Source organism: Phyllobates terribilis, unplaced genomic scaffold (assembly GCF_046119375.1).
Source record: "Phyllobates terribilis strain yellow unplaced genomic scaffold, ASM4611937v1 Scaffold_5__5_contigs__length_657084704, whole genome shotgun sequence".
In the NCBI taxonomy this organism is placed as follows: Eukaryota; Metazoa; Chordata; class Amphibia; order Anura; family Dendrobatidae; genus Phyllobates; species Phyllobates terribilis.
Genome location: NW_027362765.1, coordinates 639,111,510 through 639,129,968, shown reverse-complemented (window position 1 = coordinate 639,129,968; position 18,459 = coordinate 639,111,510). Strand labels below are relative to the sequence as shown.

General features: G+C 44.5%; 1 protein-coding gene across 1 annotated transcript in view; it reads right to left on the bottom strand.

Annotated features, from left to right (window-relative positions):
• The window catches only part of LOC141273816 (uncharacterized), a 51,075-nt gene that overhangs the window by 13,420 nt on the left and 19,196 nt on the right, over positions 1-18,459 (bottom strand). The window contains exons 2-4 of the mRNA XM_073686193.1: positions 12,067-12,225; positions 11,423-11,605; positions 11,242-11,344 (exon numbers count right to left, since the gene is read on the bottom strand). Of these exons, the coding sequence (XP_073542294.1) occupies positions 11,242-11,344; positions 11,423-11,605; positions 12,067-12,144 (364 nt within the window). The 5' untranslated portion in view covers positions 12,145-12,225. The remainder of the gene's footprint in view (positions 1-11,241; positions 11,345-11,422; positions 11,606-12,066; positions 12,226-18,459) is intronic.

Genomic DNA, 18,459 nt, shown 5'->3' with positions numbered 1-18,459 from the left:
GTACTGGTCCCTATCCAGCCTGCGTTCTTACCTGCCAGTATCTGCCTGTCTGCATTCCAGCCGTGCCTGTCAGCACCCGCCTGTCTGCATACCAGCCGTGCCAGCCAGTACCCACCTGCCTACATACCAGCCGTGCCTGCTAAGTACCCACCTGCCGTCATACCAGCCGTGCCTGCTAAGTACCCACCTGTCTGCATACCAGCTAACCTGCCTGTTCCGGCATTCCCCGGTGTGGGTCAACAGATGTGACCGGGGTCTGACCTGGAGTAGCACCTGGTCCCTCTGCTCGGTTCCTCCCTGGTTCACGGAGTCGACTGAGCCGCCGTGCGACCTTGGTCGGACCGGGTTGATACTTAGTTACGCCCCTCCAGGCACTCCTCGGTTCATGGTACAGTGGGATCACTAATCACGCTCACACCAGTCAGTCCGGGCGCGAGCGTAACACACTGACCGGTCAAAACAGCAAAGATGCTGGCTGTGTTGTACAGACAGCACTTAAAAGTAAACAATGCTATTGGAGCTAGCTAAATTTAATTTTTTAAATGCTGCTGTCACAACTGAAGTTGAAAACAATGTGTGCGTCCTTTCTGTTACCCATCACTCTTGATAGTGGGGCATCGATTCATTGCCTGGCGGCTTAGGCCTTGTTTGCACACCTATTAAGCCCAGCATTCGGCTGCGCTTCATAGAATATCGATTATTATGCAATAGACCACAATACTACAGTCAAAGCCCAAAAAAATGGGGAAAAAATAGCAGGATCTCCAAGGTGTTTAAGATGCATTTGGTTTCCTATTTTATGAACCTTCATGCTCTTACTAGTGTTTGACATTCATCGGATAAAGTCGCTGGTACACTACTCACAAAAAGTTAGGGATATTTGGCTTTCGGACGAAATTTCAGGATAAACCTAAAATGCACTCTAACCTTTTCAGGTGAACTTAATGTGAGCGTCTCTGAACATGTGCATGCAAAAGTTTAATGTTTCAATACTTTTTGAACAACTTGCTGTTCTCTAATAAGGAGCGTAAAGGGGGTGTCCGGTCCAAAAAGATAAGTCTGCAGTCAATCTGCGTGACTACAGACTTATGAATCCCCCCCAGTGCATGCACTGTGTGCTGCGGAGATTTGCGGGTTTCTGAGCCGGTATGTATGCATTACATATTCCCGGCCAGAGCCTGTCCAGTGGGCGCAGCCTCACTCCATACACTTGTATGGAGAGAGGCTGTGCCCTCTAGTCGGCCACACCCACTGGATAGCAGAGTCTTAAGTCGGGGCGTGGCCTTGCTCAATACTAGTGTATGGAGCAAGGCCACGCCCACTGGACGGACTCTCGTCGGGAGTATGTAAAACTCACACATACCCTCTGGTCTGGGCTCAGAAACCGGCAAATCCCCGCAGCGCACAGTGTGCGCGCTTGGGAGATTCAGAAGTCTGCAGTCACACAGAGTGACTGCAGACTTATCGATTTGGACGTGACAACCCCTTTAATGGCAAAATTGCTAACAGGTGTTTGATCCATGAATCGGCCAATACATTTTTAAGTTCAATTAGAATTGGTATTTAACTGCTTCACGACCGATGACGTATAGGTCCGTCATTGGTCGTGTCCCTGCCTTTGATGTGAGCTCCGGTGCTGAGCTTGCATATTTCCTTGCACATGACAGCTGATTTGATCAGCTGTCATGCGCATCTAACAGCAGTGGGTTGATTCGCGATCCACCCACGGTTTTCAAGTTAAATGCTGCTATCAATCTCTGACAGCGGCATTTAACATGCGTCAGGCAGAAATGTATCAATCTCTGACAGCGGCATTTAACATGCGTCAGGCAGAAATGTGTCACAAGACCCACCCATTGGCGCCTCTGTTACTTAATCGCAGGGCGCCAATGGGTTGTCATGATAGCCGGGGATCTGCCGAAGACCCCCGTGCCTGTCATTGTAAATCTCCTAAGAACACTTTGGAGCGCTGACCGCGAGGTGACCGGGCAGTCACAGGGCGGTGACTGGCTTGTGACCTGCCTGTCACCTCCCTGTGACCCCCTGTAGTGTCTGTCCAGGCCCCTGCCAGCTTTGATTGGAGCAATCGATGATGACATCGATCGCTCAAATCAGAGTGCCTGACTGGGAGGTGACCGGCCTGTGACCTGCCTGTCAAAACCCTATCACCCCACTGCAGCTCCTCACACTTGGTGACGATTTGTACAGAGCGGTTACACTTTTGATTGCAAGTGTGCTGGACCTTGTGGTGCCACAGAAGCCTCTGTGACACCACAAGACCATCTCTTACCTGCTCCGGTCGCTGCTCACATCGCTGATCGACTGCTCCGGTCTCCTGCTGGTAAGCTGCTCCCGCTGCTGATCCTGCTACAGAGCCTGCTCCTGCAGCTGATCCTGCTCCAGAGCCTGAAAGAAGAACAGAGAAAACTTTAGCAAGTCCATCTCTGATCTCCCCTCATCCACCCCCAATCCCCCTCTCCCTCCTCCACCACCTTTTTACTCCCCTTCCCACCCCCCAGTTTTTTTTTTCGTGCGGACGAGCGTTGACAAGTGACTAAGTCACTGATCAACGTCCGTGCTCGCTGTTTTCCAGCACTTTTTTTTGTCACGGTCCATTTTTTCTCCCCCCCCCAGCTGTGCACCACCTCCGTTCCCGCATCTAGCAGCCGCCGAGAGTTGATCGGTGACGCAAATCACCGATCAGCACTCGTGCACGCTACTCTACACTTTTTTTTTCCACTAAACTTTTTTTTTTGTAGAGGGCGGTCACGCTGTCCGATTGCGTGCCGTGCTGGGCCTCCGATGCCACAGAAGCCTGTATCACCACAATCGCCGCTCCTGCTCCAGACGATATCTGACAGACCACAACTGTAAGTAGCATTTTTGATCCCTACTCAACCACCCCAATCCCCCTCTCCCTTGCTCTCCCCCCTTCCCCGTCCGCCTTTCTGCCACCAAGTGCTGATCATTACTTGATCAATACTTGATCGCTCGACTTTTGTCCACTTTTTTCATGCTTCCTGCAGCGGCCGAGCGCTGATCAGTGACCACAGATCACTGATCCGCACTCGTGCTCGCCGTTTTACACTCCTCCCCCACCTTTGCACCACATTCGTGCGCACATCCAGCAGCCGTCGAGCGCTGATCGGTGACATAGTTCACAGATCTGCACTCGTGCTCACTGTTTGCACCATCTACGGTTTTAACTTTTTTTTTTCAGAAAAAAAAAAAAGTTCACACCAAGCACACTGACACACACTCAAAACATACATAACAAAAAATGTCCCGCTCATCCCAAACTCGCTATTCAGCGGAGGAGGCATACGTTTTTCTTGCCTCCGACACTGACAGCGAGGGAGAGGATCCCACATTTCTTTATTTTTCCGACTTCATCCTCCTCAGGTGCTGCTGGACCGCCACGCAGTCGCCCAAGGAGAGAAGATGAACCAGCAACCCCCACTACTGACCCCATATGGAACTCGAACCCCCGAAAATTATGAGCCATTGATTTCGTGGCGGAATCAGGAATCAAGTTTAACACCACCGGCCTCACAGAACTAGTGTTTCAAAGTCTTTTCTGAGTATTTTGTAAACCTCATGGTGGGCCAAACTAATTTGTATGCTCATCAATTTTTGGAACAAAACACTTCTTCATCATTTTCTAACTTGTTTCATATAGACACAGTAGAAATGATGACGTTTTGGGGCCTGGTCCTTTATATGGGGATCCTGAAGAAGCCAGAACTTCGACAATACTGGAGTGTTGACGTTTTGTATAACAATCCAGTGTTCCGCATGGCTATGATCCGGACACTTTTTGAGGACATCCACAAGTTCTTGCATTACAACAATAATGCAAGGTGATGAGTGGATGAGTCCTTAATCACTTTTAAGGGGCGGCTTGGATTCGGGCAGTACCTGCCCAGTAAGAGAACCAGATACGGAATCAAGCTGTATAAACTGTGTGAGAGTACCTCAGGGTACACTCACAAGTTTTGAGTTTACGAAGGGAAGGACTCCTGGACTGAACCCCCTGAATGCCCCCGTTCTGGGAGTGAGTGGGAAAATTGTGTGGGATTTGGTGCACCCACTGCTGGATAAAGGTTAACACCTCTACGTTGATAACTTTTCTTTACAAGTATCCCACTCTTCAAGTCGCTCTCTGCGCGAGGTACCGCACCCTGCGGTACTGTCTGCAAAAATCAGAGAGGCCTCTCAAAGACGCTAATTGGGCAGCTGCTCAGAAGGGGTGAGAGCAGAGCCCAATGTAGCTTCCACCTGCTTGTGGTCAAGTACAAGGACAAGAGGGATGTCCTTTTTTGACCACCATACATGGTGATGGCAGCACCCTCAGCAATGTACAAGGTTCCACTACATAGGTCGTCAAACCAGACTGTGTCGTGGGGTACAAGTACATGGGGAGAGTTGATCTCTCTGATCAAGTCCTCCAGTGGTACGTCCTTTGAGAAAGGCCAAGGTGTGGTAAAAGAAGCTGGCCATGCACATCGTACAGATGGCAATGCACAACGCTTTCCTTCTGTCACAATGTGCAGGCCAGACTTCTACGTTTTATCTTCATTTCCAGGGGGTAGTTATCAAGACCCTGATATTTGGCAGTGGTGACGGAGCGGGCCCCAGCACTTCCGGAACTGAAGGACCACGAATTGTACCAGGCCAGCATTTCCCAGGGGTGGTCCTTCACAGCGGAAAAAAGGTAAGTCACAAAAGAGGTGCCGAGTGTGTTACAAAAGGGGAATACGCAAGGATGCCATTTATCAATGTGACACCTGCCCCGACAAACCTGGCCTGTGCATGAAAGAATGCTTCAGAAGGTACCATACTTCCATACACTACTAAATTAATTTCTGACGTATTTTAGTGAAAAAAGTTAAATGCTAATTTTTTCCTTTCACGTTCGATTAATTCCTGTGAAACACCTGAAGGGTTGATGAACTTATTGAATGTGGTTTTGAGCACCTTGAGGGGTGCAGTTTTTAAAATGGTGGCTCTTTTGGGTATTTTATGTCATAAAGGCCCCTTAAAGTGACTTTAAATGTGATGTGGTCCTTAAAAAAAAATTGTTTTGTAAATTTTGTTGTAAAAAATGAGAAATCGCTGTCAACTTTTAACCCTTATAGCGCACTAATAAAAAAAAAAGCTTTTAATTTCAAAATTGTGCTGATGTAAAGTAGACATGTGGGAAATGTTATTTATTAACTATTTTGTGTATTTCTCTCTGATTGAAGGGCATAAAAATTCAAATTTTGAAAATTGCGAAGTTTTCAAAATTTTCGCCAAATTTCTGATTTTTTCAGAAATAAACACAAGTGATATCAAAAGAAATTTTACCACTATTATGAAGAAAAATATGTCACGAAAAACCAATCTCAGAATCAGCGGGATCCGTTGAAGTGTATTAGTTCATAAAGTGGTCAGATTTGTAAAAATTGGCCAGGTCATTAACGTGCAAACCACCCTCGGGGGTAAAGGGGTTAAAATATAAAGTAAATTAAATGGCGTAATGAGAAAAAAAATTGAAATGCCAGAATTAAGGTTTCTATGGCTGCCACAACATTGCAATGAAATGCAATAACAGGTGATCAAAAAGGCGTATCTACTCCAAAATGCTATTAATAAAAACATCAGCTCGGCGCAAAAATAAGTCCTCTTTCAGCCCCAGATCACAAAAATGGAGACGTTACGGGTCTCGGGAAATGGTGACACTTTTTTTTTTCCTTACAAACTTTGGAATTTTTTTCACCACTTAAATAAAAAAGAACCTAAACATGTTTGGCATCTGTGTACTCATAATGACCTGGAGAATCATAATGGCAGATCAGTTTCAGCATTTAGTAAACACGGTTAATTAAAAAAAAAAATTGTGCAATTGCAAATTTTTTGCAATTTCACCGCACTTTTTTTCCCCCGTTATCCAGTACACTATATGGTAAAATCAATGGTGTCATTCAAAAGTTCAACTTATCCCGCAATAAACAATTCCTCATACGGCTATAGTGACAGAAAAGTAAAAAAAAAAAAAAAGTTATGGCTCTGGAAAGAAGGGGAGCAAAAAACGAAAATGCAAAATCTGGGGGTGAAGGGGTTAAACAGTCCTCCACATTATGCTGTTCACATTTTGACATTGTGAGACCAAGATGACACTTAAGTGATCAACTGTACCTCGCCATTGCAAGGCTTCAAGCAGGATGTTCTCAGATGGTGGAGGCCACTGAGGTTAGAGCGTCACAGAATGTTATCAGCAGGTTGCAACAGAGACTGGAAGAGTCACAGAAAGGCTACAGTCACACTATCAGTAATTGGTCAGTATTTTACCTCAGTATTTGTAAGCCAACACCAGGTGAGGAACAATCAGAGGAAAAGTATAATAGAAACACGTCACCACTTCTGTATTTATCACCCACTCCTGGTTTTTGCTTACAGATACTGAGGTAAAATACTGACCAAATACTGATCGTGTGCACGTAGACAAAGGAAGAGAAGTGGACGTCCTCTGGCCATATCTCACATTGAAAAATGCTTCATTGTGAACAATGCTCTTCGGAACCAGATGATGAATGCCAGACAACTCCAGGCACATTGAAGAGAGGAGAGAGGCACCCAAGTGTCACATCAGACTATCCGGAATCGTTTACATCAACGTGGTCTGCGTGCTAGACAACCTGTAAGGGTACCTGACCACACCACCATGGGCAAGGGAGCATCTACACTGGACAAGGGACCAGTGGGCCTCAGTACTGTTGACTGATTAAAATGATAGCTGCCAACGATGTTGGAGACGTCAAGGAGAGCGCTATGCATCATCCACAGTTGTCACCAGAAGAGCCTTTGGTGGTGGGTGATGGTGTTACAGTGTGGGCAGATGTGTCTAGTCAATACAGAATTGCCCTAAACTTTGTGAATGGTACAATGACAAGCCCCTACTACTTGAATAACATCATTAATCCAGTCATTGTTCCTCTGCATGAACAACACAGGCCTAATTTCATCTTCATGGACGACAATGCTCCAGCTCATCATGGTCGCATCATTAGGGAATGGCTGCTGTAGACTAGGGTACCTCAAATGGAGTGGCCAGCATTTTCTCCAGACCCGAAACCCATAGATAACCTATGTGATCAGCTTAGTCGCCGTGTAGAGGCTCGTAACTCTGTACCCCAGAACCTCAATGACCTGAGGCTGCCTTTCAAGAAAAGTTGGATGTCATGCCTCAGCAGACAATATCTGTACTTGTGAATAGCATGAGACGTCATTGTCAAGCTGTAATTGATGCTCAAGGCCATATGACACATTATTGAGACATTGACATATTTTGTTGGGGTATACCCACCACTGTTGTTGGCTTTTGTTTTGTTTCAATAAATTGTTTGAGATGAGGAAATCACCACTGCATGCTTCTACTTAAATGCCCTACTTCATAATAAAATATCATTGTAGCATGAATTTTTTACGTTTTCCATAAATTTCGCCTGAAAGTCAAATATCCCTAACTTTTTGTGAGCAGAGTAAAATATGACTTGAATATGTTTAGTGGGTGAACATAGAATCAAGTGATTGACTACTTACTATGCAATGGTTTGTTTGCATGGCATAGCGGTATGCATTTCTCATGTATTTGATTTCCTAGGGCAATTGAGTATTATTTTTCCTGTTACTGACATTTTAACCTCTACCTGATCTGATATTTTATGTTACTATATGGCTGAACCTTTCACAGATCAACAAGTTGCTATTTGTTTATTCCTGTATTGTACATTAATCCGTTTTTTTCGTTCTTCCTGTGTGTTTTTTATTCATGTATTTGTAAAAAGTGTATTCTATAGTTATATAGTTAAAACGGTGGAAAAAAGACAAATGTCCACCAAGTTCAACCGAGGGATGGGAAATGTTAAAGAAAAGGGGTAAATGTAGAACCATAATGCATGATCCAGTATTAATAAAGATGATTTATATTTCCAAACAAGTTTTACACTTAGTTCTTTTTTTAGGCGTTTTCTCTTGTTAATCCATAATTGTAATGGTGTGCCTGTTTTAAACTATACAAAAAGTTTTCTATCAACCAATGAACTAAATTATCACCCAATGACAAAGAATGGAAAATGGGAAGCAGACTGCCATAACATTTTAAATTAAAGAAGTTGTCCACTACTTTTCCATTGATGCCCTATTTGTAGGATAGGGCATCAATGTTTGATCAGCCGGGGTCCCGCACCTGGCACTCCCACCGATCAGCTGTTAACTGTGCCGGTGGCAAATGAATTGAATAGGAGGCGGATGTACAATATCCCGCGGCGGCCACTACAGCTAGACAGCCAAGCACTGCAAGTAAGTACTTCCGGGCGGCGGTAACAGCTGATCGGCGGGGTGCCAGGTGTGGGACCCCAGCCGATCAAACATTGATGCCGTATCCTATGGAAAAGTAGTGGACAACTTCTTAAAGCAAAGGGGAAAAAAATCCTTAGTTACTTACCGGTAACAGGATTTTTCGGAGCCCATGACAGCACCACGAGAGAGAGGATCCGCCCATCAAGGACAGGAAACCTACAGGTTAAAAAGGGCGGCACCTCTCTCCCGCCTGAGTTTAGTTAACAGAGCATGAGAGGACCGCCAAGGTTAATTACAACAAACAAATTCATTTTAAGCCAATTACTTTAAGCAACTTCCCCCGAGGATGCAAAAAAGGAAATTAATTCTACGGGAGTGCGAAAAACACCAGTGTAGGGAGGGAATATAAGGGTGCTGTCATGGGCTCCGAAAAATCCCGTTACCGGTAAGTAACTAAGGCTTTATTCGTACTCCCATGACAGCACCACGAGAGAATTACAGAGACGAAAGGAGACTAGGGAGGGACCACAGCTTGAAGCACCCTTCTCCCAAAGGTGAGATCAGAAGAGTCACCCAAATCCAATCTATAATGCCTATAGAAGGTGGAGGGAGAAGACCAGGTGGCAGCCTTACATATGTCTTCAATGGAAACCCCTGTCTTCGCCCAGGAGGTTGCTACTGCTCTGGTGGAATGAGCTCTCAACCCTTCTGGTACTTCCTTCTCCCCTGAAGAGTAGGCGAGGGCCTCTCTAATCCATCTCGCAATTGTAGATTTTGAGGCTTTATAACCTTTCCTAGCCCCCTGATGGCATATGAATAGGGAACTATCTTTTCTAAAACTGTGTGAAACCTCCAGGTATTTAAGCACACACCTCCTAACATCCAAAGTGTGTAGTTTCTCCTCTTTTTGATTTTTAGGGGGAAAACAAAAAGTTGGAAGACTAATCTCCTGAGTCCTATGGAACCGAGAGACTACCTTTGGAAGAAAGGCTGGGTTAGGTTTTAATATAATTCTATCGTCTAGAATTTGAGTAAATGGTGGGGATATAGAGAGAGCCTGTATGTTACTTACTCTACTCGCTGAAGTCAGGGCAACTAACAGGGCTGTTTTGAGAAGAATAATTTTATGGGGGGCTAAATCCAGGGACTCGAAGGGAGGGTCAATCAACGCATTTAGGACTAGGTTTAAATCCCAGGGAGAGGATTTAGTTTTAATAATAGGTCTACACCTAAAGGAAGCTTTTATAAATCGCGCTACCCAATAATTAGCCGCTATATCGGAAGAAAACAAAGCTCCCAAGGCCGAAACTTGTACCTTCAATGTACTCGTGGTAAGGCCCTGTTCTAAACCCCGCTGCAGAAACTCTAGTATTTTCCCAATAGGGGGCCCATCCTCTGGTTTAATATTTGAAAAGGACAGAAACTTTCTCCAGGTCCTAGCATAAATGCGGGTAGTAACGGGTTTCCTGCTACATAGGAGAGTATTCACTACATCTGAGGAGAAACCTTTGTTGGTTAATAGCTCCCTTTCAAATTCCATGCCGTTAAATGGAGATTTGAGGCTGGAGGATGGGAAACTGGACCCTGAGTGAGAAGGCCCGGAATCTCCGTAAGGACCCAGGGGTCTGTTATGGACATTCTCCGGAGACAAGGGAACCACGGTCTTTTGGGCCAAAAGGGGCATATGAGAATTATTCTGGCTTTGTCTGCCCTGATTTTCCTTATGACTGATGGAAGCAGGATCATGGGAGGAAGTGCATACGCCAAAGGCAATTCCCAGGGAATCATGAAGGCGTCCACTGCCAGGGGATTTTCCCTGGGGTTTAGGGAACAAAATGTTGTCACCTTCCGATTGGATTTTGTCGCAAATAAATCCACTGTTGGAAGACCCCACATTGCCACAATCCTGGAGAATATCTGAGGGTTCAAGGACCATTCTCCTTCTTTTATGGAAGTACGACTGAGAAAATCTGCTGTAACGTTTTCTTTCCCTCTTAGATGAACAGCAGAAAGGGAGAGACAATGATCCTCTGCATTCTGAAGAAGTCTGACCGCTATTTTCATTAAGTCTCTTGAACGGGTTCCCCCTTGGTGATTTATATAAGCTACCGAGACTTGATTGTCCGAGAGTATACGGACATCCTGGCCCTGTAAATATACAAGGAACTTGTTGAACGCATAATGCACGGCCAAAAATTCCTTAACATTTGAGGAAAACTGCACCTCATTCTCTGACCAGGTCCCCTGAACTAAGTTACCTTCAAAATGAGCTCCCCAACCTGTAGCACTTGCATCTGTAGTCAAGACTGCAGTAGGCTTACATTCCCAAGGGACCCCTAGAAAGATTAGTGTGTACAAACCACCAACAAAGGGATTGTAAGGAGCGAGGGGCCAAGGTAAACTCCCGGTCTAGATGTCCATCTAGGATTGAATCGTTATATAATATGTCCCATTGAAGTGGCCTTGAGTGAAGTTGGGACCAACGCACCGCGGAAAAACTCGAGGTCAAGGTCCCTAATAATGACATGGCCTTACAGAGTGTCATAGACGGTTTATCCATACAATATCTTACCAAGCCCTGGATTTTTCCAATCTTTTCTTCTGATAAATAGCAGAATTGTCTTTCAGAATCTAAAATGACCCCCAGAAACTGTTGAGCTTTTAATGGAGTCAATATAGATTTTTCCAGACTTAAAAACCAACCTAGTCCTTCCAGGACAGAAATAGTTACCTGAAGGTGGGCCTCGGAAACCTAAACTGAGGCGGGAGAGAGGTGCCGCCCTTTTTAACCTGTAGGTTTCCTGTCCTTGATGGGCGGATCCTCTCTCTCGTGGTGCTGTCATGGGAGTACGAATAAACAACCCTTCATTCAAAAAAGGCAAAATGAGCTCTTCTTACCTTGTGATGTGATCACACCCTTGTACAAATCCTTGTGTCCTTCCAAATACTCCCACTCCTCCATAGAGAAATAGACAGTGACGTCCTGACATCTTACAGCAACCTGACACACACATTGTCATTGTTTAGACATGTCCCTTGTGGTACTATGTAACGTCCCAGTATTCCCAGCAGCGCTCACCTCTCCAGTCAGCAGTGCAATGATCTTGTTGGTGAGGTCCAAGATCTTCTGTTCCCTGCTTCTCTCTTGTACTGATGAGTTAGGTGGCATCTCCGAAATGAAGCCCTGTAAACTTCTGTACCCTTGAAATACACAGGAATTACTTCTGGGTATCATATTTTCATTGCATACAGGTCCATAATCCTGCAAAAAATTTTTTTAAGAAATAATTACTTTCAAAAACACACAATGATCACTGCTTTAAATAAAGGGAATCTGTCAGTAGGATGAGATTGGGAAAGAGACCCTGATTCCAGCGATGCATCACTTGGCTTACTGAGTGTAGCCGTTGTGATTGAGTCACATATTCTCTGCTGAGTTCTGGCAGAGCTGAGAAGCTGAGCCCTGTATAACCCTGCCCACACCACTGATTGGCAGCTTTCTGTGTACAAGATATATTGAGAGAGCTGCTAATCAGAACTTGCAGTTACAAGATGGCGGATTGGGACAGGAAGAACTGAAGACGGCAGCTGGTAAGTATAAGACTAGGGTCAGAGAACTTAGATTTCTTGCACCACTCCAGCACTGGAATAAAAAAGAAAAAGAAAAAAAGCTGGAGTGGTGCTTTAAAAGCAATAATAATGACAAATCCCACAACCCCTCACCTCTCCGGTCAGCAGGTAGATGATTTCCAAGGTGATGTTCAATATTCTCTCAGTAAGCGGGCTCTGATTTTTCTCCATCTGCAGGAAGTGCTGTATATTATCTTCAGTACATAACCTGTAGTACACAGGTTCCTCTTTGAAGAAGGGCCACAAGTTGATCTAGAGATATACATCACATCAGATATGTTTAAAGCTAGCCATACAAATAAGGGTATGTTCACACATGTTGGGTTTTTCAGCGTTTTTTTTGCTGCAGACTTTTATGCAAAATTTTCAGCTGCGTTTTGCAGTACTACCAAAGTCTATGAGAAACCAGAATTGTTCACACATCTTGCTTTTTTTGTTGCATATTTTGTGCTTTGGTTGGGTTTTTGGAAAATAGAGCATGTCACTTCTTTCAGTTCTTTTTACCCATTGGAAGTAATGGGTAGTGAAAAACGGCTAAAAAAAACATGATGTGTGAACATAGCTATCAGGTTTTGCTGCGTTTTTAGTGAAAATAAGCAAGTAGAGCAGTATGCAAAACTCATTTATTTTTGTGATTTTACCATCTTGTCTTGGTCACTGAGATGGTTGTTTGTATTAGGAGAGTTTAATTAAATTAGTGATGTGCAAAGTGTAAACATTAGCTGAGCTATGTGTGAGATTGAACAATACCTGTGGCCCAGGGAGGTGTGAAATTGAACAATGCCTATGTAACTGAATGGCAGACCCCAAAGTGTGAAAGTAAATAGTGTCATACAAACGCAATGCATTTGGCCAGTGTCTAAACTATTCCTGAACAATTCACCTCCCCCACTATGCCAAAACCAGAATTTTTTTTTTCACAGAACTTTACATACATGAATAAAGACGGAAGGACCGTAAATAAAAACGCTGAAAAAACGCATTAAAAAAGCACCAAAAACTGCGTTTTTTGACGCAGCTGATTTCCTGCATCAGAGAACCTCCAGAGGCAGACAAGTGGAGGCAAGTGACCAAAAGAAGCAAGAAGACCATGGAGACACCACCAACCACACAACTGAGAAACAGATTCCAAGGACTAGTGGAGGACGAAGATGGCACACCTAAGGATGAGGAACTACCAGCAAGCAAAAAAGGAAAGAGCACCCAGAAACACCCAGAAGCGACAAGAAAAGGGACAGCCAAGAAGGGAAGAAGAGTGGTGGTGGTGGGAGACTCACTACTGAGAGGAACAGAAGCAGCTATCTGCAGACCGGACATAACCGCAAGAGAAGTATGCTGCCTCCCAGGGGCGAAGATCAAGGATGTTACCGAGATACCGAAGCTCATCAGTTCCAAGGATGTCCACCCATTTCTTCTGATACATGTTGGCACCAATGACACGGCAAAGAAGGACCTACCGACAATCTGCAAGGACTTTGAAGCATTGGGGAAGAAAGTAAAAGAACTGGATGCGCAGGTAGTTTTTTCTTCTATCCTTCCAGTAGACGGGCATGGCGTCAGGAGATGGAACAGGATCCTTGAGGTGAACAACTGGCTGAGACGATGGTGCAGACAACAAGGATTTGGATTCCTGGACCACGGTGTGAATTACCTCTATGACGGACTCCTTGCCAGAGACGGACTACACCTCAACAAACCCGGGAAACACACATTCGCCAGGAGACTCGCAACACTCATCAGGAGGGCGTTAAACTAGAAGAAGAGGGGATGGGAAGAAAAACGCCGGACACGATCATGCAACCAGAGAACATACTAATGAAAGATATGAAGTGCGACAAAGAAGGTCCAAGACAAGATACTTGGAAGGGAGGTAAGAAAATTTCTAATACAATCCACAGGGAGAAGATTGGAACAAAACAAAATCGTGTAAACTGCGTGCTAGCAAATGCCAGGAGCCTGACAAACAAGATGGATGAACTGGAAGCAGAAATATCTACAGGTAACTATGACATAGTGGGAATAACCGAGACATGGTTAGATGAAAGCTATGACTGGGCAGTTAACTTACAGGGTTACAGTCTGTTTAGAAGGGATCGAAGAAGTCGGAAAGGGGGTGGAATCTGTCTATATGTAAAGACGTGTCTAAAGCCTACAATACGGGAGGATGTATGGGAGGGAAATGAGGAGGTCGAGTCCTTATGGGTGGAGATACATGGGGCAAAAAACAATAATAAAATTATCATAGGAGTCTGTTATAAACCACCAAATATAGCAGAAGCCACGGAAAGTCTATTAATGAGACAAATAGACGAAGTAGCAAAAAATAATGAGGTGCTTATTATGGGGGACTTCAACTACCCCGATATAGACTGGGAAACCGAAAGCTGTAGATCTCAGAAAGGAAACAGGTTTCTGTCAATTATCAAAGACAATTATTTGTCACAACTTGTGCAGGAACCAACTAGAGGGACGGCCCTTTTAGACTTAATATTAACTAACAGGCCAGACAGAATAACTGAGGTGCAGGTCGGGGGGCACCTGGGAAATAGTGACCACAACATTATACAATTCCACATGTGCTTCAGTAGGGTGCCCAGCAAGGGAGTCACAAAAACACTGAACTTTAGGAGGGCAAAGTTTGATCAGCTAAGAGATGCCCTTCACCTTATAGACTGGGATAGTATCTTTAGTAATAGGAGCACGGATAGAAAATGGGAAATTTTCAAAACAGTCCTACATAGTCACTGTAGAAGGTACATACCTTATGGGAATAAAAGGGCTAGGAATAGGAGGAAGCCAATGTGGCTAAATAAGGAAGTCAAGAGGGCAATGAAAAACAAAAAAAGGGCTTTCGGTAAACTTAAACAAGAAGGCAGCGAGGAAGCGCTAATATCTTATAGGGAAAAAAACAAAATCTGTAAGAAACAAATAAGAATAGCAAAAGAGGAGACAGAGAGACTAATTGCCAAGGAAAGTAAAACAAATCCCAAACTGTTCTTTAACTATATAAACAGTAAAAGGATTAAAACTGATGGAGTTGGCCCATTGAAAAATAACCTGGGTAAAATCATAGAGGGCGATGAGGGTAAAGCAAACCTACTCAATAGCTTCTTCTCCACTGTTTTCACAAAAGAAAACAATTTATCGGAGGAAATGCAGAGTGATAAAGTAAATCCTCCGCTAAATATCACCCACCTAACCCAGGGGGAAGTTCAGAAACGCCTAAATAATATCAAAATAGACAAGTCACCAGGCCCAGATGACATACACCCCCGGGTACTAAAAGAATTAAGTAATGTGATAGACAGGCCGCTGTATCTTATATTCAAGCACTCTTTATGGACAGGGACTGTCCCACTAGACTGGCGCCAAGCAAATGTGGTACCAATATTCAAAAAGGGGTCTAAAAGTGACCCTGGGAACTATAGACCAGTCAGCTTAACGTCTGTTGTGGGTAAATTGTTTGAAGGATTTCTTAGAGATGCTATTGTAGAATATCTTAATGATAATAACTGTCTAACTCCATATCAACATGGATTCATGAGGGATCGCTCCTGCCAAACAAACCTGATCGCCTTCTACGAGGAGGTGAGCTCACAGCTGGACCGGGGAGAGTCAGTGGATGTTGTATACCTTGACTTCTCCAAAGCGTTTGATACCGTGCCACACAAAAGGTTGGTATATAAAATGAGAATGCTTGGTCTGGGGGATAATGTGTGCAAGTGGGTAAATAGCTGGCTGAGTGATAGAAAGCAGAGGGTGGTTATCAATGGAGTAAGCTCAGGGTGTGTCAGGGTTACTAGCGGGGTGCCTCAAGGGTCTGTCTTGGGCCCTATATTATTTAATATATTTATTAATGATCTAGTGGAAGGGTTGCATAGTAAAATAGCAATATTTGCAGATGATACTAAACTTTGTAAAGTAGTTAATACAGATGAGGACAGGGCACAGCTACAGGAGGATTTAGATAAATTGGGGAGTTGGGCCAAAAAATGGCAAATGGGGTTCAATGCCGATAAATGTAAGGTCATGCACATGGGAAAGAAAAACAGCAGTCACCCATACATATTAAATGGGAAACCGTTGGGGAAATCTGACATGGAGAAGGACCTGGGCGTCTTGGTTAACAGCAAATTAAATTGGAGTGCCCAGTGTCAGGCAGCAGCTGCGAAGGCAAATAGAGTCATGGCATGCATCAGAAGAGGAATAGGGGCATATGATGAGAACATTGTTCTTCCTCTGTATAAAGCGCTGGTAAGGCCGCACTTAGAATATTGTGCACAGTTCTGGGCTCCGGTGCTCAGGAAAGACATATTGGAGCTAGAGAGGGTACAAAGGAGGGCGACTAAGGTAATAAAGGGAATGGTGGGACTAGAATACCCAGAGAGGTTGTCAAAATTAGGCCTATTTACATTGGAAAAGAGAAGGCTTAGGGGAGACCTCATAAACATGTATAAATACATCAGGGGGCAGTATAGAGATCTCTCCCATGACCTGTTTATACCAAGGATGGTGACAAAGACGAGGGGGCACACTATGCGTCTGGAGGAAAGGAGGTTCCTGCACCAGCATAGAAGGGGATTCTTTACGGTCAGAGCCATGAGACTCTGGAACTCTCAGGGAGAGGAAGTGGTGATGTCCAACTCACTTAAAGAGTTCAAGAGAGGCCTGGACGCCTTTCTTGAGAACAATAAAATTACATCTTATGCTTAGTTAATTAATTCAGGGATTTAATCTTACTGCCAGATTGGTGTCGGGAAGTGAATTTTTCCTCAGTGATGTAAATTGGCCTATACCTCATGGTTTTTTGTTGCCTTCCCCTGGATCAACGCTGCGGAATAGCTGCAGTGCACAAGAAATAGGCTGAACTGGATGGACGCTTGTCTTTTTTCGGCCTTATAAACTATGTAACTATGTAACTGCCAGAGTTGGGTTTTGCGGCAGATTTGTGAGGCTGAAAAAAATCAACATGTGTGAATGTAGTCTAAGAGCTGATGCCGAACAAGCAATTCCCCCCATCCATACATGCCAAGGAGGGCATTCATGTGCTTTGTAATAGGCAGAGGTGAGAAACCCACAAGCCTGAAAGCTCTGTCAGATGCTTATCCGCCTGAAAATAAAAGGATTGACCGTTTGAACTTCAACTTCACCTCCCGATTTCCCCCAACATCATCTATCAGAATGCCTTCTGGTTGTACAGTTTTGATGACTTATCTACTGTGTATGCGCCCCTCTAATGTAACTTTAAAGGCCCCGTCACACTAAGCGATGCAGCAGCGATCCCGACAACGATACGACCTGTCAGGGATCGTTGCTGCGTCGCTAATACATCGCTGGTGAGCTGTCAAACAGGCAGGCTCACCAGCGATGAGGGGAGCAGCGATATCGTGGAAAGAATCGTTCCACGATGTCCTGCTCCCGTTACCAGCCTGCTGCTTAAGCAGGAGCAGGCTGGTAACTATGGTAAATATCGGGTTACTAAGTGCGCGTGTGCCCCTAGTAACCCGCTGTTTACCATGGATACCACTCTGCTACGGTGCGCTGGAGCCTCCGCTCACCGTAGCAGAGTGGTATCTATGGTAAACAGCGGGTTACTAAGTGCGCGCGTGCCCCTAGTAACCCGATGTTTACCATAGTTACCAGCCAGATCGTTGGTCCCGCTGGTCACACACAGCGATGTGTGCTGGCCAGCGGGAGGCCAACGACCAAAAAATGGTCCAGGACACTTTGCAACGATCAGCGACCTCACAGCAGGGGCCTGATCGCTGCAAAGTGTCACACGTAGCGACATCGCTGGTGAGGTCGCTGGTGAGTCACCAAAACCGTGACACAGCAGCGATCTCGCTAGCGATATCGCTTAGTGTGACGGGGCCTTTACTCTGCTGCTTGGTTAATCCACCTCTCGCCTCATTACTTCTCTGCATCTCCCTTTGCCAAAACCTTCATTGGTTACCCATTGACAAGAGAAAAAAATTCTAAATATTAACAAAGTCCATAATTTGTCCACTCCATTCACTTTTGTCCTATTTCATAAATTTCTGACCTAATCGCCCGATATCTCCCCACACAATATATATATATATATATATTATGTTCTTTTGCTTGTCTGAAAAGATGAGCATCACAGGAAGGAAGCAAAACAAGTTGCATTCTTTGGACTCCATTTGTCATTATTGTCAGGCAAAAGGTATTTTTTCCCGAATTTTAAAAATGAGAGATGTTTTAAAAAGAAAACCCCCCACCCCCTATCCGTTTGTAAGAAGACAAAGAACTGCAGTGCTGGCCCCCACCCTAAGAATTTCTATTAGCGTCGTAAACCCTCAGTGTAGCGCAGCTTCTAGCTCAAACTAGATTATTCCCTCCAAAATTCCCATTGTTTAAAAGCTTGTACAGTTAATGTAGAATTTAAAAACGCATATGACAGTCACTAACCCAGGGACCAGATTTTTGGAATGTTCACATTTTCCTGGTTACAATGATATATTT